Genomic DNA, 26,773 nt, shown 5'->3' with positions numbered 1-26,773 from the left:
TGTTTTTCACAATGCAAGAATTCAATATTTTATTAAACACATAGCCAAAGTAGTACAATATGAGTATAAATGTAAGTGACTTATATAGCATTGAACATGACATGTATAGCATTGAAAATGACATGCATATCTATGTACAGTTGGAGGTATGCAAAAAAAATGTATTCCCTTGGGATATACAGTATACTGGGGAACATTTTTTTATTATTTTGTTTTGCATGAGATTTTTCAGCTGTACTTATATGTTCTTTCAATGCTGATTTCAAATCTGAAATCGATTTTTGTGTACATGCTATAGTTATCTTGCAATTTCTGACTTTTGCCGATACAGTGGTACCTCGGGTTACATACGCTTCAGGTTACAGACTCCGCTAACCCAGAAATATTACCTCGGGTTAAGAACTTTGTTTCAGGATGAGAACAGAAATCATACTCTGGTGGCGCAGCGGCAGCAGGAGGCCCCATTAGCTAAAGTGGTGCTTCGGGTTAAGAATAGTTTCAGGTTAAGAGCAGACCTCCGGAACGAACTAAGTACTTAACCCGAGGTACCACTGTATGTCATATTTACACTGGGGATAAGTGGACACTGACACATTGATCTACCCTAACCACATGGTAATTATTGTTTTGCAAACTTAATTTTTCTTTATTTTTACAGTTTTGTAGCCTAAATATTTGTATTTTTCATATCGGACCATGGCTTCTTCGAGTAGACACAAATGTGTCCACTTATCCCCAGTGTAAATATGACATATCGGCAAAAGTTGGAAATTGCAAGATAACTATAGCATGTACACGAAAATCGATTTCAGATTTGAAATCAGCATTGAAAGAACATATAAGAACAGCTGAAAAATCTCATGTAACAGAAAATGGAAAAAAAATTGTTCCCCAGTGTAATGAATATGATATGTTTTGATATGTTGTTATGTTGAAATTGTTAATAATTTTTTTTAAAAAAAGGAAAAACAAATTTCCATAAAGTGTTTTTATTTTATTTTTTAAAAACCCCAAATCTGTATTAATTCAGATGTAGCATTGTAGTTATAGATGACCCCGGTCTATGGCTCAAGGTTTGCAGGAGGCAACTGGGGTTCTCCATCCTTAGTTATCAATCACTAAATTTGTGTATGTTTATTCAAAAGCTGCCAAGGAGTCCAATTCATTTTGTTGTCTTTTTAAATACTTTGTAAAAAGTTCAAATTCTTCTTTGAAGTCACAGTTATCCTTATCTCACAGTTTGTATGTCAGTTTAGCCATTTCTGCATAGTACATCAATTTCTCTTGCCACTGTTCCTTTGGCGGGGTTTCCTCATTCTTACATCCTTGTGCCATCAAGACTCTTGCCGCTGTTGTAGCATACATGAATAATAAAAAAAGAAATTTGTTTTTCCATACAGAATTCAGAACACTTAAAAACAAGAAACATAACTTGGTCCAGGTGAAGCTAAAATATAGCCATACAGATAATGCAGCGTATTAGGCGAAAAACTAAAGGAGAAAAGAAATCATATTACACACAAACTGGGACAGGGAGGGAAATGATGGAGAAAGAGGAGAGGCAGACTGGCGGATGTGTTGGTGAAGCAGCACCAGGCAGGATTGAACCCTCCTGCTCTCGATGCTCCAGTCAGAGCGGGGAGGCAAGGAGATTCAGCTTTTTGTTCCCCAACCTGCCTCCTGACATGAAGGGTTTATTAACCTTAATTAAACATTAACTGAACCCTCAAGCTAGGCACTCTTTTGTATGTCACAACACAACTGGTCATCAGTATGAAGATCAGGCTGGATCAGGTGTTCCTTGGGCTCGTTTCGGGCCCTGAGTTGGGAGAGGCACAGCCCTGAAACTAACAAATTATAATATCCATCTTAAAAACCTCAATTTACCCTGTGCCAAAATGTCATTCTGTGGACTCTTAGATACCAAAAACTTCACCTGGCTTTTCCTTCATGGCTTTCAGCATCTTCTCCCATCTTCTTCAGGAGGGTTTGGTCATTTGGCTCAGCTTGCTCATTCTTGGCTGCTGAGAGAGAGAGAGAGAGAGAGAGAGAGAGAGAGAGAACGCAATAATCAGGTGCCTCCAAATTGCAATCTGCAGTCCCGTGCTCCAGCACTGCAGCCTTGCCTCCCCATGGACTCTGCTGCCCTTTCTGCCACCACTCCCAGCAGCCCCAACTCACCTCTGCGTCTTTGGTACATCAACATCGCTCCACCTCCTAGGACAAGTCCCAAAGAGAGTCCAAGAGATCCTACCAGCCAAGTCATCAGTGATCCTGGAGCTGGAGGAGGGTCAGTCGGAGATGCAGGTTTCAGTTTTGGCCGAGGTGATTTGGTAATATATTCTGGGGATGAGGGGTGGGTAATTCCATCACCCTCACCTTCTGGCTCCCAGGGGATCGTCTCCTCCAGTGGTGCCTCCAGTGCTTCATGATGTACCTGGCAGGTATAACTGGCTGCAAAATGGCCCTGCTTTGGGATGAAGACGCTTCCGGTAGAGAATGTCCCATTAGAATTCTGTACAAGGTCAGATTTGTATATTGTCCCTTGTATCGGTTCCCCATTTTGCAGCCACTGCACTTCAACGTTTTCTGGGTAAAACCCACACACTAGGCACTCAGGTACCAAGAACGTCTTCCCTCGCAGCCTGGTGACTATATGAAGTTGTGGGCGAGCTGTAAGGAGAGGAAATAGATGTTGAGGTCCTGCAAGTCTGGTGACGGTCACTAGAGGAAGACATTGCAGAGTACAGTGGTACCTCAGATTAAGTACTTTATTCGTTCTGGATGTCTGTTCTTAACCTGAAACTGTTTTAACCTGAAGCACCACTTTAGCTAATGGGGCCTCCTGCTGCCGCCACGCCGCAGGAGCACAATTTCTGTTCTCATCCTGAAGCAAAGTTCTTAACCTGAGGTACTATATCTGGGTTAGCAAAGTCTATAACCTGAAGCCTATGTAACCTGATACTTATGTAACCTGAGGTACCACTGTATGGTGGTACCTTGGTTCCCGAACGGCTTAGTTGTCAAACATATCGGCTCCTGAATACCACAAACTCGGAAGTGAGTGTTCCGGTTTGCGAACGTTTTTTGGAAGCCGAATGCCTGACGCAGCTTCCACGGCTTCCGATTGAGTGCAGGAAGCTCCTGCAGCCAATCAGAAACTGCACCTTGGTTTTTAAATGGTTTTGGGAGTCGAATGATCTCCCAGAACGGATTAAGTTCAAAAAACAAGGTACCACTGTATAAAGGCAACCCACCTAGCAGCTTCTAAACAGTCCACAGTTGTGTGAATGCATTACACAAGAGCAGCTCAGCACCAGAGCATCTACCTTGCATACAGCTGCTGCCAGGACAATACTGCGCTAGATGGACAAAGGGTCCGAGTCCAACTATTATCCTGAGACCAACAAAAGTCACTATTGCAGAGCTACAGTTTCCCTTAAGAAGGCACTCGGGGAAAAGGTTAATTCTCCCCTCCGGTGCCATCATTTCCCCGCAGTCGAATTAAGAGTTGCACTCCACAGCAGTTTTGACTTAAGGGAAAAAGGCAGCAAGATATCCAATAATATCCTGACATGTGGCTTGACCCCAAGAGAAGAATGGGGTGAAGAAGGAATTTATTGTGCCCTGTTTGTGACCACTAGAGGCTTCCGACTGGTGGTCTTTGGAGGCAGAATACTGTGTTGCTTCCATGCCAAGTGCTTAGTCTGGAATTACCATCCTCTCATCTTTTGTGCTTTTTAATGATTACTGACATGCAGCCCTTTTATTGCATCTTTTAGTCAGACCTACATTCCCTTTAAAGGGCAGGTGTGTGTGAAAAATGCCATTCTAGTCCATCACAGCCTGGGGGGAAAGACGTCAATGGAGGCGCCAGACGGACCTCACTACAGGCAAAGGGATACGGAGTTTTGAGGAGGAAAATAAGCGGAGGCAGAACAGGGTAGAGAGTGCGAGTCAGAACTGGGTCTCACTAAGGGGGAACTGTGCTTAGCATGGGCATGGGGGAGGTGGGGCAGGACTCCAGGGTTGCACAGGAAAGGCTCCCACTTACCTACCACCTTCAGCTCAAAATCTTTACGGATTAGGTCTTTCGCTGCTTGGTGTTGGATGTGGCATGAGAAGGTAACACCAGCATCCGAGATTTGTGGTATGAAGTTCAGGACACTCTCTGCATAGAAGTGGTAATTGGCCTCAAGCTTGGCAGGGGGCGAGTCAACTTTCAGAGTCTCACTGCCTCGCAGCCACTTCACAGAGACACCGTCAGGGTAAAAGTCGGATGCTGCACATGTCAAAGTGCTTGGTTTTCCCAGCGGCACTTCTGTGGGGCCGAGTGTTAGGCGTGGGGGAGCTGGAGGGAGAGAGGAGAGTTAGGAGAGCATCTCCTTGGGCAGCTGAAAGGGTGCTGGGAACTGTAGCTCCGTGAGCAGCAAGCTGCAGTTCCCAGGATTCTTCACCGGAAGCCACACGAGTTAAGTGTGCTTTGAATGTATGGCATGGATGTGACTTCCCTCTTCCCTTCCACAGTAAAAGGAAACTCTCAGTACAAGGAAGTTGGAGTAGAAGTCATGGTTGAAAACATGCATTGGGAATCTGCAGATCAAATCTCACCTTGCCCATGAACTCATTAGGTGGCCTTTACGTTACTCACTATCCTCTTAGCCCCAAGTCCTGCCTGGCCTGCCCACAAATGCAGTATGAGCTGCAGTCCTGTATCTCCACTATGCCATCCCTCAAGGTCTGGGAGACTGTCCCACTTGGCTACTGCATTGCGATCTACGTGGGGCTACCTTTGAAGGTGACCTGGAAACTACAACTAATCCAGAATGCGGCCGCTACACTGGTGACTGGGACAGGTTACCGAGACCATATAACACCAGTCCTGAAAGACCTACATTGGCTCCTAGTACATTTCTGAGCACACTTCAAAGTGTTGGTGCTGACCTTTAAAGCCCTAAACAGCCTTGGCCTAGTATACCTGAAGGAGCGTCTCCACCCCCATCATTCAGCCCAGACTCTGATGTCCAGCGCTGAGGGCCTTCTGGTGGCCCCCCCTCCAATAAGTGGGGTTACAGGGAACCAGGCAGAGGGCCTTCTCAGCAGTGGCATCTGTCCTGTGGAGCACCCTCCTAACAGATGTCAAGGAAACAAACAACTATCTGACTTTTAGAAGCCACCTTAAGGCAACCCTGCTTAGGGAAGTTTTTAATGTTTGGTGTTTTATTGTGTTTTTAATATTCTGTTGGGAGCTGCCCAGAGTGGCTGGGGAAACCCACCTAGATGGGTGGGATATAAATAAATAAATAAATAAATGATGATGATATTTGTCAAAGCGTGCTTTTGTCAAGCCTTTCTTGAGAGGTCACATCTCAGTTCTGTAGCACCACCACAAAGGAGGCCCTGCTCTGTTTCCTTACAATGAACATCTCTAAATGATGGAACATGAAACTGCAGCTCTCCCCAAAGCCTCATCTCCAGAGGAGTAGGCTTGAATGCGAGCTGGTGTTCCCTGTAATACACGGCCCTAACCAATTTAGGATATCAAGATATGCATCTTGAAAAATGCTGGGAAGTATAATGGCAGCCTACACAGCTGAGAGAGAACCAGTGTTATGTGCTTCATATAGGCAAATGCTTTCCAAGGGAGCACCGTGGGACCCAAATTATAAGTATTTATTTATTTAAACATTTCTGGCCCACACCATCAGCAGCCATATTGTCTCATGGGCCAGAAATCTAATTCAGATAAAAGATAAAAATACAATATTTACACCATACAAAATAAAAACCATTAAACCACAGTTGCAGCAGTTCAAGAAACGGAACTGTACAAATTGCAATTCCGATACCCACTTACCTGGGTGTAAGCTTCAGTTAACTCAGTTGGACATTTTATTCTCTTGTAGAAATAGACACAGCCCAGCTGCTTAATATCACAATGAGGCAGCTACATGAATAAAACTAGGGCCCTGTCTGGTATGTTTAGCCTGGAGTTAACGTGAAGCGCTTCAAAGGATGTGCTTTAAAATGGTATTTTACATCAAGTACTTTAATGTGAAATATGTTTAGTGCTTTAAAAAAGGTTTTTCACCCGCCGCCTTGCCTCCCTTACCTTCTATTTTCAATGCCACCTTCCCTTCAGCACTGTCAGGAGTATGGAGAACAAAACACGTATACTCCCCAGCATCCTCCTCCCTTACGTCCGAGAGGTAGAGGGTGGCGTTTCCCTCTGGCAGCCGCGTCGCATCAAGCACTGCTCCCCTCGGTCTAAATACTGTGATGTTGGTATCAAACTTTGCAATGTTTTTTCCTCTCAGCGACCATCTCACAATCAGGAAATCAACGTTTATGGGCCTGGGAGGGTCTAAGGAGAAGTGGCAAGGCAGGGATACATTAGAGTGTGGCCCTGCCTGGACTGGGGATGAAGGGACTTGGATTATCACGGCTGCCCCTGAAAAGAACAAAGAGATAAAGTTAGACTGTAATTAGACAGGACCTCCATCAAAGGCTAAAGCCATCATAAGCCAGTTTTAACTTTTAAGATTCCTGCAAACTGTAGTTATACAAAAAAGGGAATCCCAAACCCCTTTGGTAAAAAAAACCAGGCTGGTTAGAGGAGTTTGAGGACTAGTTTAAATCTGAATTCAGGATGCGCCTTTGACTTCTCAAAAAAAGTAACTACCTACTGTGGTGTATGGGGCGCTAGGGGAGGGGGAATACTTCTGGTGTGGGACACGTCAAGCTCTTTCTGGGGTGGCTTGTCCAACTTTGGTCCTTAGTCTGCACTCAGCTCTCACCTGTGGCTATTATTATTATTATTATTATTATTATTATTATTATTATTATTATTCCACCCTATACCCAGCGGTCTCAGGGCAATCCACATAAAAAGAGCCAAGAAGCTGACAGCAGGTGATAGCAGCCACTCCCTGGGAAATGCTTCGACTGGATGGCTAAATGAGATGAGGATAGCTAACGTGTCTCAAGCCCTCAGTGAGTTAAGAGATTTCCCCGGCATGTGAAGACAAGTTCCAGCTATAGAGGGAAGTGAGGGGCAGATGGGGCTCGTCAATCTGGGAAGGTAGCCCATCTAGGAGAAGGAAAAAAACTCTGTTGTGGGACATCTTCAGCAGAGGCTAAGGAGCAAACCCTACACAAATCTGGAGTGGAGTCCCTTAGACAGTTGGATGGCGCCTTGTACGCCTCCTTCTGGCAACTCCTGAGCCAAACTGGTACCAAACGTATTGCTCTGGTCTGCTTTGGACCTCAACAGTAAGGCCAAGAAGGGAGTCTTGCGCCCCTCCCCACCCTGCCGTTGAAGGAAAAATAAGTTTCATAGGAACACAGGAAGTGCCTTATACTGAATCAGACCATCAGTCCGCCTAGGCCATTACTCTCTACACTGACTGGCAGAGGCTCTCCAGGTTTCAGACAGGAAACCTCTCCTGGTTCTTCTAGGACTAGGCTGCCTGGCCGCCCGCTTCCCCAGCTCCTGCTGGTCTTTGCGAAGCCGCCCGTCCCTTCTTCCTCCCCCATCGCCCTCGCCCCCAGGAGCTGCGCCAGAGTCCTCTGGATGAGGGGCTATGACTTACATGCACCCTGCAAGAAGAGCAGCAAACACGAGAAGCTGGACATTTTGGAGCCGCCTTGCTTACTTTCGTTTCTGCAGAAAGGATGTGAGTGCAATGTGCTGAGAGATAAAATTTCAGTTGAGCTGCGGCTTCCTGGCACCAGAGCAAAGCATTTCTGCTTTTATGGCAGCAAGCCCAGCCAGGCATGTATAAGTTAGGCGCATTTCGTTTCTTTTTACTTAGTACTGGAGATTTAAAAGTCTCCTTTGCATAACTGTTTTTAACAATGATGCCTGTGTTCCATTCAATATTTTGTGAGCTGTTTAGAGGTTTTCTTAAAACCAAGTGATATATATGAATGTTGTTAAATAATTTAAAACAGAATGGGTATACACCTGCTTTTTAAAAATGGTTGCCGAGGGAGGAACAGTCGACTTAGTTTTTAGATGGCCAATTGAGTGGCTTGTTCTCAAAAAATTCTTCTTCTGGCCTTGAGGATTATTGAGGACTAACAGTCACAAAATGGCAGGGCAGAGGCACAGCAGGTCACAAACTAGAGGCAGAGTTTGCCATAAGCAACTGGCAGTCACAGATCTTCTCTGTTAAGTATGATTTGCAGTGGCCCAAAGCCTATTTGGGAGCCCCTAGGTGCCAACTCCCTGGGGCCCTGGGTGCCTGAGCACCCGCAAATTCCCCATGAAGAGGCCGGGCTCCCACAAATTTTGGTGCATGTGGGCATTGGGACAGTGCGCAGTTCCCCAAAGCAGCATTGAGCCCCTGGGCATAATTCAATGCTGTTTCAAGGACAGAGGATTTCATAAAATTGTGGAACTGACAAGTTGGAAAGGACCCCGAGGGCCGTATAGTAGAACCTCCTGCTTTGCAGGAATCTTTTGCCCAACGTCAGGCACTGGTGCTGTCAATTATTTTCTCCTACATTTGAATTACTACAGATTTGGGATTTTTTTTAAAACATAAACACTTTATTGAAATCTGTTTTTCCATACAGAATTCAGAACACAAAAAACAAGAAATATAACTTGGTAGACGTCAAGCTAAAGTATAGCCATACAGATAATGCAGCGTATAAGGTGAAAAACTAAAGGAGAAAAGAAATCATATTACACACAAACTGGGACAGGGAGGGAATGATGGAGAAAGAGGAGAGGCAGACTGGGGGATGTGTTGAGTAAGCAGCACCAGGCAGGATTGAACCCTCTTGCTCTCGATGCTCCAGTCAGAGCGGGGAGGCAAGGAGATTCAGCTTTTTGTTCCCCAACCTCCCTCCTGACATGAAGGGTTTATTAACCTTAATTAAACATTAACCGAACCCTCAAGCTAGGCACTCTTTCGTATGTCACAACACAACTGGTCATCAGTATGAAGATCAGGCTGGATCAGGTGTTCCTTGGTCTCATTTGGGGCCCTGAGTTGGCAGAGGCACAGCCCTGAAACTAACAAATTATAATATCCATCTTAAAAGCCTCAATATCCCTTGGTTTCTTTGAATTCCCAAAGAGTGCAGAGCTCTACTATATGTATATAATTTCAGAATGGAAGGTTGATTTTAAACGATTTAAATCACCTTGACTTTAAAATGAAGCCTCCTGCAATTATCATACTTGAAATAGATTTTCTAGGAAATACATAATGAAATGGAACAATATTGCATTGCCTAGAACAACCCTGTGCCAAAATGTCATTCCGTGGACTGTTAGATACCCAAGACTTCATCTGGCTTTTCCCTCCTGACTTTCGACATCTTCTTCAGGAGGATTTCGTCATTCAGCGCAGCTTGAGCTTACAGGGCTGATAAGAGAGAGAGAGAGAGAGAACGCAATAATCAGGTGTCTCCAAACTGCAATCTGCAGTCTCGTGCCCCAGCACTGCAGCCTTGCCTCCCCACAGACTATGCTGCCCTTTCTGCCACAGCTGCCCTTTCTTCCCAACAGCCCCAACTCACCTCTGCGTCTTTGGTACATCAACGTTGCTCCAACTCCCGTACCAATTCCCACAACATGTCCCGCAGATCCTAGTAGCCAAGTCATCGGTGATCCAAAGTATCCTAGACCTGGAGGAGAGTCAGTTGGAGATGCAGGTTTCAGTTTTGGCCGAGGTGATTTGGTAATACATTCTGGGGATGAGGGGTGGGTAATTCTATCACCCTCACCTTCTGGCTCCCAGGGGATCGTCTCCTCCAGTGGTGCCTCCAGTGCTTCATGTTGTACCTGGCAGGTAAAATTGGCTGCTAAATGGTCCTGGTTTGGGAAGAAGACGCTTCCGGTTGAGAACGTCCCATTAGGATTCTGTACAAGTTCCGACTCATATATTTTCCCTTGGATCGGCTCCCCATTTTGCAGCCACTGCACTGTAACGTTTTGTGGGTAAAACCCACACGCTAGGCACTCCGCTACCAAGAACGTCTTCCCTGATGGCCTGGTGAGCATATGAAGTTCTGGGCGAGCTGCAAGGAGAAGAAAGAGATGTTGAGGTCCTGCAAGTCTGGTGATGGCCAATAGAGGGAGACACTGCAGATTATAAAGGCAACCCACCTAACAGTCTCTAAAGGCCACAGTTGTGTGAATGCCTTACACAAGAGCAGCTCAGCACCAGAGCATCTACCTTGCATACAGCTGCTGCCAGGACAATACTGCGCTAGATGGACAAAGGGTCCGAGTCCAACTATATCCTGAGACCAACAAAAGTCACTATTGCAGAGCTACAGTTTGCCTTAAGAAGGCACTCGGGGAAAAGGTTAATTCTCCCCTCCGGTGCCATCATTTCCCCGCAGTCGAATTAAGAGTTGCACTCCACAGCAGTTTTGACTTAAGGGAAAAAGGCAGCAAGATATCCAATAATATCCTAACATGTGGTTTGACCTCAAGAGAAGAATGGGGCGAAGAAGGAATTTATTGTGCCCTGTTTGTGACCACTAGGGGCTTCCAACTGGTGGTCTTTGGAGGCAGAATGCTGTGTTGCTTCCATGCCAAGTGCTTAGTCTGGAATTACCATCCTCTCATCTTTTGTGCTTTTTAATGATTACTGACATGCAGCCCTTTAATTGCATATTTTAGTCAGACCTATGTTCCTTTTAAAGGGTGGGAAAAATGCCATTCTAGTCCATCACAGCCTGGGGGGTAAGAGGTCAATGGAGGCGCCAGACTGACCTCACTACAGGGCCTGTGAGGCAAGGACGGGGAAAGTGTGGCTCTCCAATGTCCTTTGACTACAACTCCCATCATTCTGACCATTGGCTTTCCTGGCTAGGTCTGACGGGAGCTGGAGCCCATCCACATCTGGAAGGTCACCGGCTTCCCATCTCCGAACATGGGGAACGTAAAGTCTTTTTGCTAAATATAGCGCCATGTTAAGTAGCGTGTGAAGCCACCATTTTAATGCGACTTCCAGCTGATTTGCAAGAAGGCGGTGCCTTAGTAATTGTGAGGGGCCCTAGTGTGGAAGCAAATTCAACTGGGTGGGCCTTCACCTATCTCAGCAGATAGCAAAGGGATACAGAGTTTTGAGGAGGAAAATAACAAGATGCAGAACAGGGTAGAGAGTGCGAGTCAGAAATGTTTGCATACAAACTATCCAATCATTGAACATCACTTTTCGATACTTCATTTGCATAACTATCTACTGTATCCCCCTGCTGGCCCAGGGTGAGAACTTGAGTACATAACACCCCTCCCCACCGAGATGAGGCATTAGTTACAATCGTAATGGTTTCCTTATATACAGCACTACACGTAATGGTTCAATTAGGCACAAAAGCATATCGGTTACATTTCACATACTTAGACCAACAGTGATACATGTCCAACAACATAGTCCTTTAAATAAGTTGGGTGGCGTTGAAACCAAATCCCCTGGATCCGCTGCTGTGGGTGGAGCTTCCGCATGTGGAGTGGTCTGAGCCTGTGGTAAGTCTGGCAGACCCTCTGAAGTGGCTTGGTTCGGCTCCACGGTGGCAGTTTGCGAGAGGTGTAGGTGGAGCCTCGTCATCTGTAAGTGTCTCTTCTGGAGCCACAAGCGCAGTTGGGGGCACCACGGTAGTGTCCAAGTCCCCAACCCTGCGCCTAAGCTGGTCTATGTGCCGGCGCCACAAGCGTCCGTCTTCGAGTGCCACCTGGTACGAGCGAGGTCCAGTGACTCCCACTACTGTGGCTGGCACCCAAGGAATGTCCCCCACATAGTTCTGGGCAAAGACCTGGTTTCCTGGAACAAATGATCGTGGCGCGTTGGCACAGCCTGGGGGTTTGGCCACGGCAAAGTCCGGGTGCAGCCGGTCAAGCAGTGACCTAAGGCGGCGGCCCATAAGCAGTTCAGCAGGACTCCGCCCTGTGGCCACATGAGGGGTGATGTGTTGCACAAACAAGTATTCGGCGACCCGCTCATGCCAGTCTCCCCGGTCCAGGCGTGCCAGTGCCTCTTTTGCCGAGCGCACCATTCTCTCCACTTGCCCGTTGCTGGATGGATGAAATGGTGCCGTTAGGGCATGGCGGATGCCCAGTCCCAAAAGGTACCGCTCAAAAGTACCTGACGTGAACTGCGGTCCATTGTTGGAGACAAGGACATCAGGACACCCATGCATCGCAAACAGGCCTCACAGCACCCGGATGACGGCCTCGGTAGTGGTGGAGGGCATCAGGGCCACCTCCAGCCATTTGGAATAGGCGTCCACTACTACCATAAAGGTCTGGCCGTGAAAGGGGCCGGCCAGATCAATGTGCACCCTCGACCAGGGTGTCTTGGGCGTCTCCCAGGTGTGCCCCTTAGCTGCCGGTGGTGCAGGCCTCGATTCTTGGCACGCTTGACAGGCGGACACCCAGGCAGTGATGGCATCATCCATGTTAGGCCACCAGACGTAACACCGAGCCAACACCTTCATTTTGACGATTCCCAGGTGGCCAACGTGCAGAGCCTCCAGGACGCGTTGACGGAGTCTTTGGGGAATCACAACGCGGCCTCCCCACAGCAGACAGTCGCGATAGCCGAGAGTTCATGTTGTCTGGTTGCGAACGGTTGGAACTCCGATGCAAAAGGCCCTTGTGGCCACCCCCTCCACACCCAGTTGAGCACACGGCTGATGGTGCGATCCTGGGCAGATGCGGAGGCCACAGTGGCAGCCGATACAGGCGCTGCTGGAAGATCCTCAATCAGGAGGAGCGATGAAGCTGGAGCCGGGTCTTCCACAAACGCTGGAAGAGGGCAGCGGCTGAGGGCGTCGGCATGGCCCATCGATTTCCCCGGGCGATGGACGAGCTGGTAGTGGTAGGCAGCCAGGAAAACAGTCCATCGCAGCATGCGCGGCGAGAGGACCGGTGGAGTTGGACGATCACCGGCGAGGAGGCCCAGGAGTGGCTTGTGGTCAGTGATGAGGTCAAAAGTCCTGTCATAGAGGTATTCATGGAACCTCTTCACTCCAGCCACAAATGCCAGTGCCTCCTTGTCGAGCTGGCTGTAATTCCGTTCAGTCAGAGATAGCGTCCTGGAAAAGTAGGCGAGTGGTGCTTCTCTTCCGTCTGGAAAACTGTGACTAAGGACAGCACCGATGCCAAAAGGTGAGGCATCGCAGGCAAGGACCAGCGGCCTGGCTTCACTGTACTGTACCAGCACACTGTCCGATGAAAGGAGAGCCTTGACCGCGTTGAAGGCTGCCATCTCCCAATGACCCCAGGACCAAGGCGTCTTTGTGCTGAGGAGTCGGTGAAGAGGCTCAGCCACCGTGGCTTTGTGGGGCAGGAACATGTTATAAAAGTTCAGCAGCCCCAGGAACGCCTGCAACTCCGTCTTGTTCTTTGGGATGGGGGCCTGCTGGATAGCGCGGATCTTGGATGTGGTCGGGTGAAGGCCGGAGGCGTCGATAAGATAGCCCAGGAACTCCACCTGTGGAACAGCGATCTGGCACTTCTCCCTCTTTACCTTGAGCCCGGCCTCTTGGAACCTGGTCAGCACGGCACGGAGGCGCTCGAACAGCTGCTGGTGTGAGTCTGCGGACACCAAGACGTCATCAAAATATGGTACCACGCCCGGAAGCCCTTGCAGGAGATGCTCCATAAGGCTTTGGAAGATGCCAGGAGCCACACTCACCCCGAATTGCAACCGGCGGCAACGGAATGCCCCTCAGTGGGTGACGATCGTCTGGGCTTCAGCAGTGGCATCATTGACGGGCAGTTGTTGATAGGCTTGGGCAAGGTCCAGCTTAGCGAAGACCTTACCCTCACCCAGGGAATGCAGCAGGTGTTGGACAACAGAAACCAGATAAGCGTGCTGCTGAAGTGCCTTGTTGATTGTGCACTTGTAGTCAGCGCAGATTCTCACCGACACATCTGGCTTGACAGGTGTGACAATGGGGGTTTCCCACTTGGCGTGGTCAACTGGCTCCAAAACTCCTTGGGCGATCAGCTTGTCCAGTTGTTCGTCCACCTTAGCCTTGAGAGCGAAGGGAACCCGGCGTGGCTTTAGCTTGATGGATCAAGGCTAAAGGAGATGGGCGTACCTGTATATTGCTCCAAAGTGCCGTCAAAAAGTCTTTGACCAGACCCTCAGTCTCTGCGTTAGAGATGCAGTTGATGCCGGTGACTTCCAGGCCGAGGGCATCAAACCAGTCTAGCCCTAGGAGGCTTGGCCGCTGACCTTCGACCACCACCAGTCGGAGCAGGCCCGAAAAATCCTTGAAGGCAATCCAGAACCGGCCAGCGCCTACCACGGGAATGTCGTTTCCCTGGTAGTCTCTCAGGTGTATGCGGTGAGAGTCGAGTTGCCTTTTGGACACTCTGGGTACCAGTCTTTTGATGGTGCTCCAAGACACAATGGACAGGGCAGACCCGGTGTTGATCTCCATGTCACATGGAGTTCCTTCAATGAGCACCGTGACGTTCAGCTTGCGTCGCGTAGGCGAGTCGGTTTGGCCAATCGTGGTTCCAGACGGGCAGCGGCAGTTGGTGAGAGCGAAACAGCTTTCCTTGGCAGACTGGAGTGAAGACTTGGACTTGCGAGTCGGTGAAGGGGGGGGTGTCAGACGGAGCCGATCGGCAGACCTTAGCGATGTGGCCCCTTCTGGAACACGTCCGACAGATGGCATCTCTGAATCGACACTTGGCATGGGAATGGTTGCCTCCGCAGCCGGCACATTCCGGTTGGCCCTTGGACTTCTGTTGGAACTTCCTGCGCTCCCGCTTTGTCTGGTGCACGTCATCGTCTTCACTGGAGGATGCCTCATCACTGCTGGCATCTTTGTGATGCACCGGAACTGGCTCCCTAGCAAGATGCGGGCTGCTGGACTTGCGGATCTCCTGAGCAGAGCGTTCAGCAGCTTCTGAGGCCACAGCCTCCTCAATGGCTTTCTGCAGCGTGAGGTCTGGCTTGGCGAGGAGACACCGTTGCACATGGATGTCCCGGACCCCGCAGACGATTCAATCCATCCGGGCATCGTCTAAGTCTCGGAACTCGCAGTGCATTGCAGCCTGTCGCAGGGCAGTGGTGTAGTTGTTGATTGACTCCTCCTCTGCCTGGTTCCGGTGGTAGAACGCATGGCGGGCAGCAATCTTGGACGGCTTTGGCGCGTAGTTGTTGTGGAGCTTCTCTTGGATCGTGTCCCATGGTGCTGCCTGGACTGCTTCAGGCGCAACCAATGCTCGGGCCGTCTCAAACACCTCAGGCCAACAGAGGCTGAAGAATTTTGTTCCTTTGATACTGCTGTCAGCTCGTTGGCTTGGAGGTAGCAGTCAAACCGAGCGAGGTAGGAGTCCCATGATTCAGAGGCTGGCACAAGGGTCCAGTGATTTCGCTCAGTGATTCAGCTCAGTTCAGAGGATGGCCGCATCTGGCTGTGCTCTGATGTCCATCGATCCCATCCTCGTCGCCAGTGTTAAGTTGTGGGCGAACATATCAGACGACACAGCGATTCTTCCAAAGCAACTCTTTATTTGTAAGCTGGAACAGAACTAAACTGAGGAGCTCAGTCAGCCTGCTTATATAGAGCTCCAGAACTATGTAACTGTTGCCATTTTCTAAAACTATACAATCACTGAACATCACTTTTCGATCCTTCATTTGCATAACTATCTACAGTATCCCTCTGCTGGCCCAGGGTGAGAACTTCAGTACATAACAAAGCAGACGCAGAACAGGGTAGAGAGTGTGAGTCAGAACTGGGTCTCACTAAGGAACTGTGCTTAGCATGGGCATTTCAGGAGTCCAGGTTGCACAGGAAAGGCTCCCACTTACCTTGCACCTTCAGCTCAAAATCTTGACTGATTGGGTCTTTTCTCGCTTGGTGTTGGATGTGGCATGAGAAGGTAACGCCGTCATCAGAGATTTGTGCGGTGAACTCCAGGACACTCTCTGCATAGAAGAGACCATCGGGCCCTTCCTGGACAGGGGGCAAGTCAACTTTCAGAGTCTCACTGCCTCGCAGCCACTTTACAGAGAGATTGCCAGGGTAAAAGTCAGATGCCGCGCACAAGAAGTTGCTTGGTTCACCGAGCTCTACGTCTGTATGGCCGAGTGTTAGGCGTGGGAGAGCTGGAGGCAGAAAGGAGAGTTAGGGGAGCATCTCCATTGGCAGCTTAACTGTGTTTTGTTAAAGGGTGCTGGGAACTGTAGCTCTGTGAGCACCAAGCTACAGTTCCCAGGACTCTTCAGACAAAGCAATATCCATTAAATGTGCTTCAAATGTATGGCACATCAGTGCACTATGCCAGTCGTTTGGGGTTCCATTTTCATTCAGCGGAGTCGCCCAGAAATTCTTCCCGAATCTTCTTTCTCAGTTCAGCTCATCTGTTATTGAATTCCCATGTGGGAATAAACACCTCACCCATTATAGTTCTGCTTAAAGTATTTATGGAAGAATTAACATGGCAACTTATACAACTGCTGCCCTGAGGAAAATAAAGAAAAACTAAGTACAGTGAATCATTCCTTCTCTGTGCTACTCAGGCATCTGGGCAGAGCGACAGCCAGCCGGTTCTCATTCATAGCCTGTCTAATAGAGAAGTCTGTTGCCAAGGTAACCTGTTGCTGGGGGAAACCTGTTGGTGGGGAAAAACATGTTGCCAAGGGCAAAACTAAGCAATTTCAAGTCTATTTTTATCATGGTGCTTGGTTTGGCCAGGTGCACCTTTGTGGGGCCAAGTGTCTGTTAAATGTGCTTTAAATGTATGGCCTAGATATGTATCTGGCAATGCTGAAGGGAACTAGTGTGGAAGCAAACTCAACTGGGTGGGGCTTCATCCACTTCAGCAAAGAAATTCTTGACTGTTTCTATATCATGGAGGAGACACAACCTGGTTTGAGCAAAAAGCTATAGAGTTTTGAGGAGAAAAATACGCAGAGGCAGAACAGGGTAGAGTGTGCGAGTCAGAACTGGGTCTCACTAAAAGGGGGAACTGTGCTTAGCATGGGCATGGGGGAGGTGGGGCAGGACTCCAGGGTTGCACAGGAAAGGCTCCCACTTACCTTGCACCTTCAGCTCAATATCTTGACTGATTGGGTCTTTCGCTGCTCGGTGTTGGATGTGGCATGAGAAGGTAACACCATCATCGGAGATTTGTGGTATGAAGTTCAGGACACTCTCTGCATAGAAGTGGTAATTGGCCTCAAGCTTGGCAGGGGGTGAGTCAACTTTCAGAGTCTCACTGCCTCGCAGCCACTTCACAGAGACACGGTCAGGGTAAAAGTCGGATGCTGCACACGTCAAATTGATTGGTTTTCCCAGCGGCACTTCTGTGGGGCCGAGTGTTAGGCGTGGGGGAGCTGGAGGGAGAGGAGAGAGTTAGGAGAGCATCTCCTTGGGCAGCTTAAAGGGTGCTGGGAACTGTAGATCTGTGAGCAGCAAGCTGCAGTTCCCAGGATTCTTCACCGGAAGCCGCACGAGTTAAGTGTACTTTAAATGTATAAATAAACAACAATCTGACTTTTAGAAGACATCTGAAGGCAGCCCTATTAAGGGAAGTTTTCAGTGTTTGATGTTTTATCACATTATTGTTATAGTTGTTGTTGTTATTATTATTATTATTATTATTATTATTATTATTATTATTCTGTTGGAAGCCACCCAGAGTGGCTGGGGAAACCCAGCCAGATGGGCAGGGTATAAATTATCATCAGCAGCAGCATCATTAAAATAGGGCCCTGTCAGGTTTGTTTGGCTCAGAGTTAACATGAAGCGCTTCATAGGATGTGCTTTAAAATGGTACAATGGTACCTTTGGTTAAGAACTTAATTCATTCTGGAGGTCCGTTCTTAACCTGAAACTGATCTTAACCTGAAGCACCACTAAAGGGGCCTCCCGCTGCTTCTGCACAATTTCTGTTCTTATCCTGAAGCAAAGTTCTTAACCCGAGATACTATTTCTGCCTTAGCGGAGTCTGTAACCTGAAGCGACTGTAAACCGAGGTACCACTGTATTTTACATCAAGGACTTTCATGTGAAATATGTTTAGTGCTTTAAAAAAGGTTTTCTGCCCACCGCCTTTCATCCCTTACCTTCTAATTTCAATGTCACCTTCCCTTCAGCAACGTCAGGAGTATGGCTAACACAACACGTATACACCCCGACATCCTCGCCTCTTACATCTATGATGATGACGCTGGCATTGCCCTCTCGCGCTGTGTTCCAATTAAGCACTGCTCCCCTCGGTCTATAGCTTGAAATACTGTCATGCAACTTTACAACGGTTCTTCCTCTCAGCGACCATTTCACAATCACGGCAGAAGTGTTTATGGTAATGGGAGGGTCAAAAGTGTAATGGCAAGGCAGGAATGCATTAGTGCGTGGCCCTGCCTGGACCGGGGATGAAGGGACTTGGATTATCATGGCTGCCCCTGAAAAGGACAAAGAGATACAGTTAGACTGTAATTAGACTGGGCCTCCATCGCAGGCTAAAGCCATCATAAACCATTTTTAACTTTTAAGATTCCTGCAAACTGTAGTTATGCAAAAATGGGATTCCTGAAGCCATTTGGTTAAAATACAAAACAAAACCAGGCTGGTTAGAGGAGTTTGAGGACTAGTTTAAATCTGAATGCGGGATGCACCTTTGACTTCTCAAAAAAGTAACCACCCACTGTGGGCGCTAGAGGAGGGGGAGTACCTCTGGTGTGGGACACGTCAAGCTCTTTCTGGGGTGGCTTGTCCAACTTTGGTCCTCAGTCGTCACTCTGCTCTCACCTGTGGCTATTATTATTATTATTATAATCATCATCATCATACCACCCTATACCCAGAGGCCTCAGGGCAATTCACATAAAAAGAGCCAAGAAGCTGTCAGCAGGCGATAGCGGCCACACCCAGGGAAAGGCTTCGACTGGACGGCTAAATGAGGTGAGGATAGCTAACGTGTCTCAAACCCTCAGTGAGTTAAGAGATCTCCCCTGCGTGTGAAGGCAAGCTCCAGCTATAGAGGGAAGTGAGGGGCACATGAGGCTCGAAAATCTGGGAAGGTGGCCCATCTAGGAGAAGGAAAAAACTCTGAGCCTAAACCTCCACTCCCTTGTGGGACATCTTCAGCAAAGGTTAAGGAGCAAACCCTACACAAATCTGGAGTGGAGTCCCTTAGGCAGTTGGATGGTGCCTTGTACACCTCCTTCAGGCAACTCCTGAGCCAAGCTGGTACCAAATGTATTGCTCTGGTCTGCTTTGCCTTATACTGAATCAGACTATCAGTCCACCTAGGCCAGTACTCTCTACACTGACTGGCAGAGGCTCTCCAGGTTTCAGACAGGAAACCTCTCCTGGTCCTTCTAGGACTAGGCCGCCTGGCCGCCCGCTTCCCGGCTCCTGCTGGTCTTTGCGAAGCCGCCTCTCCCTCCTTCCCTCCCTCCTCCTCCATTGCCCTCGCCCCCAGGAGCCCCCCCCCAACTGGCAAGGGTCCTCCGGGTGAGGGGATGCGACTTACATGCACCCTGCAACGAGAGCAGCAAACACGAGAAGCCGGGCATTTTGGGGCCGCCTTGCTTACTTTGTATTCTCCAGAAAGGATGTGAGAGCAATATGCACCTGAGAGACAAAAGTTCAGTTGAACTGTGACTCCCGGGTGTCAGATCAAAACATTCTGCTTTTAAGCAAGCCAGCCCAGACGGACCTGTAGATGTTGGACGTGTTTCTTTTCTTTTTATAAAAACCTCGGTTTTCGAACGCAATCCGTTCCGGAAGACCGTTCGAGTTCCAAAATATTCAAAAACTGAAAACTCAATACGGAAGCATCAATACAATAGGGAAACTCAAAACGGAAGCCATGTGGTATGTTTGACTTCCGAAAAGTGTTCGAAAACTGAAGCAGTTACTTCCAGCATTCGAGTTCCGAAACGTTTGTCAACGGAGAAGTTTGAAAACCAAGGTTCCACTGCAGTTTATACTGGTGATTTCAAAGTCTCCTTTGCATATTTTAAAATAATGTTCTTCATGATGTTCTGTTTGATATTTTTGTGAGCTGCTTAGAGGTTTTCTTTACACTGAGTGGTATATATGAATGTTGCTAAATAATTTAAGATAGAATGTGTATACACCTGCTTTTAAAAACTGGTTGCTGAGGGGAGAACGTCACCTTAGATTTTAGGTGGCCCATCAAGCGCTTTGTTCTCCAAACTTTTTGCTTCCGGCCTTGAGGATTATTGAGGCCTAACAGTCACAAAATGGCAGGGCAGAGGCAGAGCAGGTCACAAACTAAAGGCAGAGTTTGCCATCAGCAGCTGGCAGTCACAGATCTTCTTCTCTGTTAAGAATGATTTGTAGCGGCCCAAAGCTTATTTGGGAGCCCATAAGTGCCAACTCCCTGGGGCCCTGGGTGCCCCAGCACCCACAAATTCCCCTTGAAGAGGCCAGGCACCCACAAATTGTGGTGCATGTGGGCATTGGGATAGTGCGCTGTTCCCCAAAGAAGCATTGAGCCCCTGGGCATAATTTAATGCTGTTTCCAGGACAGATGATTTCATAAAATTGTGGAACTGACGAGTTAGAAAGGACCCCGAGAACACACTGCATTACAAGAATCTTTTGCCCAACATCAGGCACTGCTGCTGTCAATTATTTTCTCCTACATCTGAATTACTACAAATTTGGGATTTATTTATTTTTTAAACACTTTATTGAAATCTATTTTTCCATACAGAATTCAGAACACAAAAAACAAGAAATATAACTTGGTCCAGGTGAAGTTAAAGTATAGCCATACAGATAATGCAGCGTATAAGGTGAAAAACTAAAGGAGAAAAGAAATCATATTACACACAAACTGGGACAGGGAGGGAATGATGGAGAAAGAGGAGAGGCAGACTGGGGGATGTGTTGAGTAAGCAGCACCAGGCAGGATTGAACCCTCTTGCTCTCGATGCTCCAGTCAGAGCGGGGAGGCAAGGAGATGCTACTTCTTGTTCCCCAACCTCCCTCCTGACATGAAGGGTTTATTAACCTTAATTAAACATTAACCGAACCCTCAAGCTAGGCACTCTTTTGTGTGTCACAACACAACTGGTCATCAGTATGAAGATCAGGCTGGATCAGGTGTTCCTTGGGCTCGTTTGGGGCCCTGAGTTGGGAGAGGCACAGCCCTGAAACTAACAAATTATAATATCCATCTTAAAAGCCTCAATATCCCTTGGTTTCTTTGAATTCCCAAAGAGTGCAGAGCTCTACTATATGTATATAATTTCAGAATGGAAGGTTGATTTCAAATGATTTAAATCACCTTGACTTTAAAATGAAGCCTCCTGCAATTATCATACTGGAAATAGATTTTCTAGGAAATACATAATGAAATGGAACAATATTGCATTGCCTAGAACAACCCTGTGCCAAAATGTCATTCCGTGGACTGTTAGATACCAAAGACTTCATCTGGCTTTTCCCTCCTGACTTTCGACATCTTCTTCAGGAGGATTTCGTCATTCAGCTCAGCTTGCGCTTACGGGGCTGCTAAGAGAGAGAGAGAGAGAATGCAATAATCAGGTTCCTCCAAACTGCAATCTGCAGTCCCGTGCCCCAGCACTGCAGCCTTGCCTCCCCACGGACCCTGCTGCCCTTTCTGCCACCACTCCAGGCAGCCCCAACTCACCTCTGCGTCTTTGGTACATCAACGTTGCTCCAACTCCCACGCCAAGTCCCACAACATGTCCCGCAGATCCTAGTAGCCAAGTCATCGGTGATCCAAAGTATCCTAGAGCTGGAGGAGATACAGGTTTACGTTTTGGCCAATGTGATTTGGACCTACATTCTGGGGATGAGGGGTGGGTAATTCCATCACCCTCTGTTAAGGTTCCAAGCGGTTGCTCGAGAGCAAGCAGGCAAATGCCTCCTTGCTCGGCTGTGAAGCCTTGCTTTTGATGCCAAAATAAACTTTACCTGTCCAGAGCGCCACTCTCCCATGGCTGGCAGAATCCGTGAGTGGGCGGTCCTTAAACCTTTCCCAGCAAAGTAGTTTCTTGGTGCCCAGTTGCGCCTCCCCTCTCGGCGTGCCTGGCACCGCCTCGCCTCCTCCGAGCCCTGAAGCTCCTCTCCACTTGAGGCGTGGTTACTCTCCTTCGCTGAGGAGGAGCTGCTTCCCACGATCTTTGGGGGCTCTCTGTAATCCATCGGCTTTCCCCCTCTCCCCCCTGAGCCGATGGCAGTTCCCTGACACCCTCACCTTCTGGCTCCCAGGGGGTTGTCTCCTCCAGTGGTGCCTCCAGTGCTTCATGTTGTACCTGGCAGGTAAAATTGGCTGCAAAATTGCCCTGTTTTGGGAAGAAGACGCTTCCGGTTGAGAACGTCCCGTTAGGATTCTGTACGAGTTCCGACTCATATATTCTCCCTTGTATCGGCTCCCCATTTTTCAGCCACTGCACTGTAACGTTTTGTGGGTAAAACCCACACACTAGGCACTCAGCTACCAAGAACGTCTTCCCTGGCGGCCTGGTGAGCATATGAAGTTCTGGGCGAGCTACAAGGAGAGGAAAGAGATGTTGAGGTCCTGCAAGTCTGGTGATGGCCAATAGAGGGAGACATTGCAGATGATAAAGGCAACCCACCTAACAGTCTCTGAACAGTCCACAGTTGTGTGAATGCCTTACACAAGAGCAGCTCAGTCCCCGAGCATCTGCCTTGCATGCAGAAGGTCTCAGGTTCAATCTCTGGTGTCTCCAGGCAGGGCTGAGAAAAGCTGCCTCCTGAAAGCCAGACAGCTGCTGCCAGGCAGCATGGACAATACTGCGCTAGATGGACACCGGTCCAAGTCCAACTATATCCTGAGACCAACAAAAGTCACTATTGAATAGCTGCAGTTTGCCTTAAGAAGTCTGATATTCTCCTCCCATGCCATCATTTCCCCCAAGTCAAATTAAGAGTTGCACTCCTGACATCATCATGATCACCATCATCATCATCATTTATACCCCTCCAATGTAGTCCAATGTCCTTTGACTACAACTCCCATCATTCTGACCATTGGCTTTCCTGGCTAGGTCTGACGGGAGCTGGAGCCCATCCACATCTGGAGGGTCACAGGCTCCCCATCTCCAAACATGGGGAACGTAAAGCCTTTTTGCTAATTATAGCGCCATATTAAGTAGTGTGTGAAGCCACCATTTTAATGCGATTTCCAGCTGATTTGCTGGAAAGCAGTGCCTTAGCAATCGTGAGGGGCCCTAGTGTGGAAGCAAATTCGACTGGGTGGGCCTTCACCCACCTCAGCAGATAAGTTCTTGCAGGATTCTTTATCATGGAGCAGACACTACTGTTTAGAGCAAAGGGATACAGAGTTTTGAGGAGGAAAATAAGCAGACGCAGAACAGGGTAGAGAGTGCGAGTCAGAAATGGGTCTCACTAAGGGGGAAATGTGCTTAGCATGGGCATTTCAGAACTCCAGGTTGCACAGGAAAGGCTCCCACTTACCTACCACTTTCAGCTCAAAATCTTGACTGATTGGGTCTTTTCTCGCTTGGTGATGGATGTGGCATGAGAAGGTAACGCCAGCATCAGAGATTTGTGGTGTGAACTCCAGGACACTCTCTGCATAGAAGAGACCATCAGGCCCTTGCTGGACAGGGGGCGAGTCAACTTTCAGAGTCTCACTGCCTCGCAGCCACTTTACAGAGACATTGCCAGGGTAAAAGTCAGATGCCACGCACAAGAAGTTGCTTGGTTCACCGAGCTCTACGTCTGTGAGGCCGAGTGTTAGGCGTGGGAGAGCTGGAGGCAGAGAGGAGAGTTAGGAGAACATCTCCATTGGCAGCTTAACTGTGTTTTGTTAAAGGGTGCTGGGAACTGTAGCTCTGTGAGCACCAAGCTACAGTTCCCAGGACTCTTCAGACAAAGCAATATCCATTAAATGTGCTTTAAATGTATGGCACATCAGTGCACTATGCCAGGGGTTCCGTTTTCATTCGGCGAGTCGCCCAGAAATTCTTCCTGAATCTTCTTTCTCAGTTCAGCTCATCTGTTATTGAATTCCCATGTGGGAATAAACACCTCACCCATTCCAGTTCTCCTTAAAGTATTTATTGAAGAATTAGCATGGCAACTTATACAACTGCTGCCCTGAGGAAAATAAAGAAAAACTAAGTACAGTGAATCATTCCTTCTCTGTGCTCCTCAGGCATCTGGGCAGAGGGACAGCCAGCCGGCTCTCATTCATAGCCTGTCTAATAGAGAAGTCTGTTGCCAAGGTAACCTGTTGCTGGGGGAAACCTGTTGGTGGGGAAAAACATGTTGCCAAGGGCAAAACTAAGCAATTTCAAGTCTATTTTTACCATGGTGCTTGGTTTGGCCAGGTGCACCTTTGTGGGGCCAAGTGTCTGTTAAATGTGCTTTAAATGTATGGCCTAGATGTATCTGGCAATGCTGAAGGGAACTAGTGTGGAAGCAAACTCAACTGGGTGGGGCTTCATCCACTTCAGCAAAGAAATTCTTGACTGTTTCTATATCATGGAGGAGACACAACCTGGTTTGAGCAAAAAGCTATAGAGTTTTGAGGAGAAAAATACACAGAGGCAGAACAGGCTAGAGAGCCAGAACTGGGTCTCATTAAGAAGGGGAAGTGGTTCCTAATGCCTTTTTTCTAAAAAATGTGGTGCCAGAACTCATGAACAGCTCCCTTGTTCTCTTAACAATGGCCATGGCGCCCACCTGAGAGGTGCTGGAACTGAGTTCCGGATCAAAAAAAAAGCCCTGGGAGTTAGCATGGGCAGGGGGGGGTAGGACTCCAGGGTTGCACAGGAAAGGCTCCCACTTACCTACCACCTTCAGCTCAATATCTTGACTGATTGGGTCTTTTGCTGCTCGGTGTTGGATGTGGCATGAGAAGGTAACACCATCATCGGAGATTTGTGGTATAAAGTTCAGGACACTCTCTGCATAGAAGTGGTAATTGGCCTCAAGCTTGGCAGGGGGCGAGTCAACTTTCAGAGTCTCACTGCCTCGCAGCCACTTCACAGAGACACGGCCAGGGTAAAAGTCGGATGCTGCACACGTCAAATTGATTGGTTTTCCCAGCGGCACTTCTGTGGGGCCGAGTGTTAGGCGTGGGGGAGCTGGAGGGAGAGGAGAGAGTTAGGAGAGCATCTCCTTGGGCAGCTGAAAGGGTGCTGGGAACTGTAGCTCCGTGAGCAGCAAGCTGCAGTTCCCAGGATTCCTCACCGGAAGCCACACGAGTTAAGTGTGCTTTGAATGTATGGCATGGATGTGACTTCCCTCTTCCCTTCCACAGTAAAAGGAAACTCTCAGTACAAGGAAGCTGGAGCAGAAGTAATGGTGGAAAACATGCACTGGGAATTTGCAGATCAAATCTCACCTTGCCCATGAGCTCATTAGGTGGCCTTTACATTACTCACTATCCTCTTAGCCCCAAGTCCTGCCTGGCCTGCCCCCAAATGCAGTAAATCCTGTATCTCCACTATGCCATCCCTCAAGGTCTGGGAAACTGTCCCGCTTGGACTACTGCAATGCGCTCAACGTGGGGCTACCTTTGAAGGTGACCTGGAAACTACAACTAATCCAGAATGCAGCAGCCAGACCTGTGACTGGGAGCTGCCGCTGAGACCACACAACACAGGTCTTGAAAGATCTACATTGGCTCCCAGTACGTTTCTGAGCACAATTCAAAGTGTTGGTGCTGACCTTTAAAGCCCTAAATGGCCTTGGCCCAGTGTACCTGAAGGAGCGTCTCCACCCCCATTGTTCAGTTTGGACTCTGAGGTCCAGCGCTGAGGGCCTTCTGGCGGTTCCCTCCCTGCGAAAAGTGAGGTTACAGGGTACAAGACAGAGGGCCTTCTCGGTAGTGGCGCCCTGTGGAGCACCCTCCCATCAGATGTCAAGGAAATAGGCAACTATCTGACGTTTAGAAGACATCTGAAGGCAGCCCTATTTAAGGAAATTTTTAATGTTAGATCGCTTTATCATTATTATTATTATTATTATTATTATTATTATTATTATTATTCTGTTGAAAGCTGCCCAGAGTGGCTGAGAAAACCCACCTAGATGGGCAAGGTATAAATGATGATGATGATGGTGGTGGTGGTGGTGGTGGTGATGATCATCATCATCATCGAAATAGGGCTCTGTCAGGCGTGTTTGGCCCGGAGTTAACATGAAGCGCTTCATAGGATGTGCTTTAAAATGGTATTTTACATCAAGGACTTTAATGTGAAATATGGTTAGTGCTATAAAAAAAGGTTTTCCGCCCGCCGCCTTGCCTCCCTTACCTTCTAATTTCAATGCCACTTTCCCTTCAGCACTGTCAGGAGTATGGCTAACAGAACACGTATACTCCCCGGCATCCTCGCCTCTTACATCTAGGATAACGACGCTGGCATTGCCCTCTTCCAGCGAATTCAAATTAAGCACTGCTCCCCTCGGTCTAAAGGTTGAAATGCTCCCATGCCACATTATAATGGTTCTTCCTCTCAGTGACCATTTCACATTCAGGGCAGAAACGTCTATGGGCCTGGGAGGGTCTAAGGAGAAGTGGCAAGGCAGGAATGCATCAGTGTGTGGCCCTGCCTGGACTGGGGATGAAGGGACTTGGATTATCACGGCTGCCCCTGAAAAGGACAAAGAGATACAGTTAGACTGTAATTAGACTGGACCTCCATCACAGGCTAAAGCCATCATAAACCACTTTTAAGATTCCTGCAGACCGTAGTTATGCAAAAATGGGATTCCTGAAGTCCTTTGGTTAAAAAACAAAACAAAACCAGGCTGGTTAGAAGAGTTTGAGGACTAC

General features: G+C 48.2%; 1 protein-coding gene across 1 annotated transcript in view; it reads right to left on the bottom strand.

The window, feature by feature from the left end:
• Window positions 1–973: 973 nt before the first annotated feature.
• The window catches only part of LOC310691774 (hemicentin-1-like), a 37,976-nt gene continuing 12,176 nt past the window's right edge, over window positions 974–26,773 (bottom strand). The window contains exons 4-13 of the mRNA XM_083471791.1: window positions 23,443–23,739; window positions 22,199–22,492; window positions 21,629–21,736; window positions 18,063–18,401; window positions 17,034–17,330; window positions 15,804–16,100; window positions 9,742–10,035; window positions 2,182–2,280; window positions 1,937–2,024; window positions 974–1,349 (exon numbers count right to left, since the gene is read on the bottom strand). Of these exons, the coding sequence (XP_083327917.1) occupies window positions 1,319–1,349; window positions 1,937–2,024; window positions 2,182–2,280; window positions 9,742–10,035; window positions 15,804–16,100; window positions 17,034–17,330; window positions 18,063–18,401; window positions 21,629–21,736; window positions 22,199–22,492; window positions 23,443–23,739 (2,144 nt within the window). The 3' untranslated portion in view covers window positions 974–1,318. The remainder of the gene's footprint in view (window positions 1,350–1,936; window positions 2,025–2,181; window positions 2,281–9,741; window positions 10,036–15,803; window positions 16,101–17,033; window positions 17,331–18,062; window positions 18,402–21,628; window positions 21,737–22,198; window positions 22,493–23,442; window positions 23,740–26,773) is intronic.

The sequence above is a fragment of the Podarcis liolepis genome, assembly GCF_965112155.1.
Source record: "Podarcis liolepis genome assembly, chromosome: 13".
NCBI lineage: Eukaryota > Metazoa > Chordata > Lepidosauria > Squamata > Lacertidae > Podarcis > Podarcis liolepis.
The sequence above is the reverse complement of the archived record's forward strand: the minus strand, read 5'-3'. Positions and strand labels throughout refer to the sequence as shown.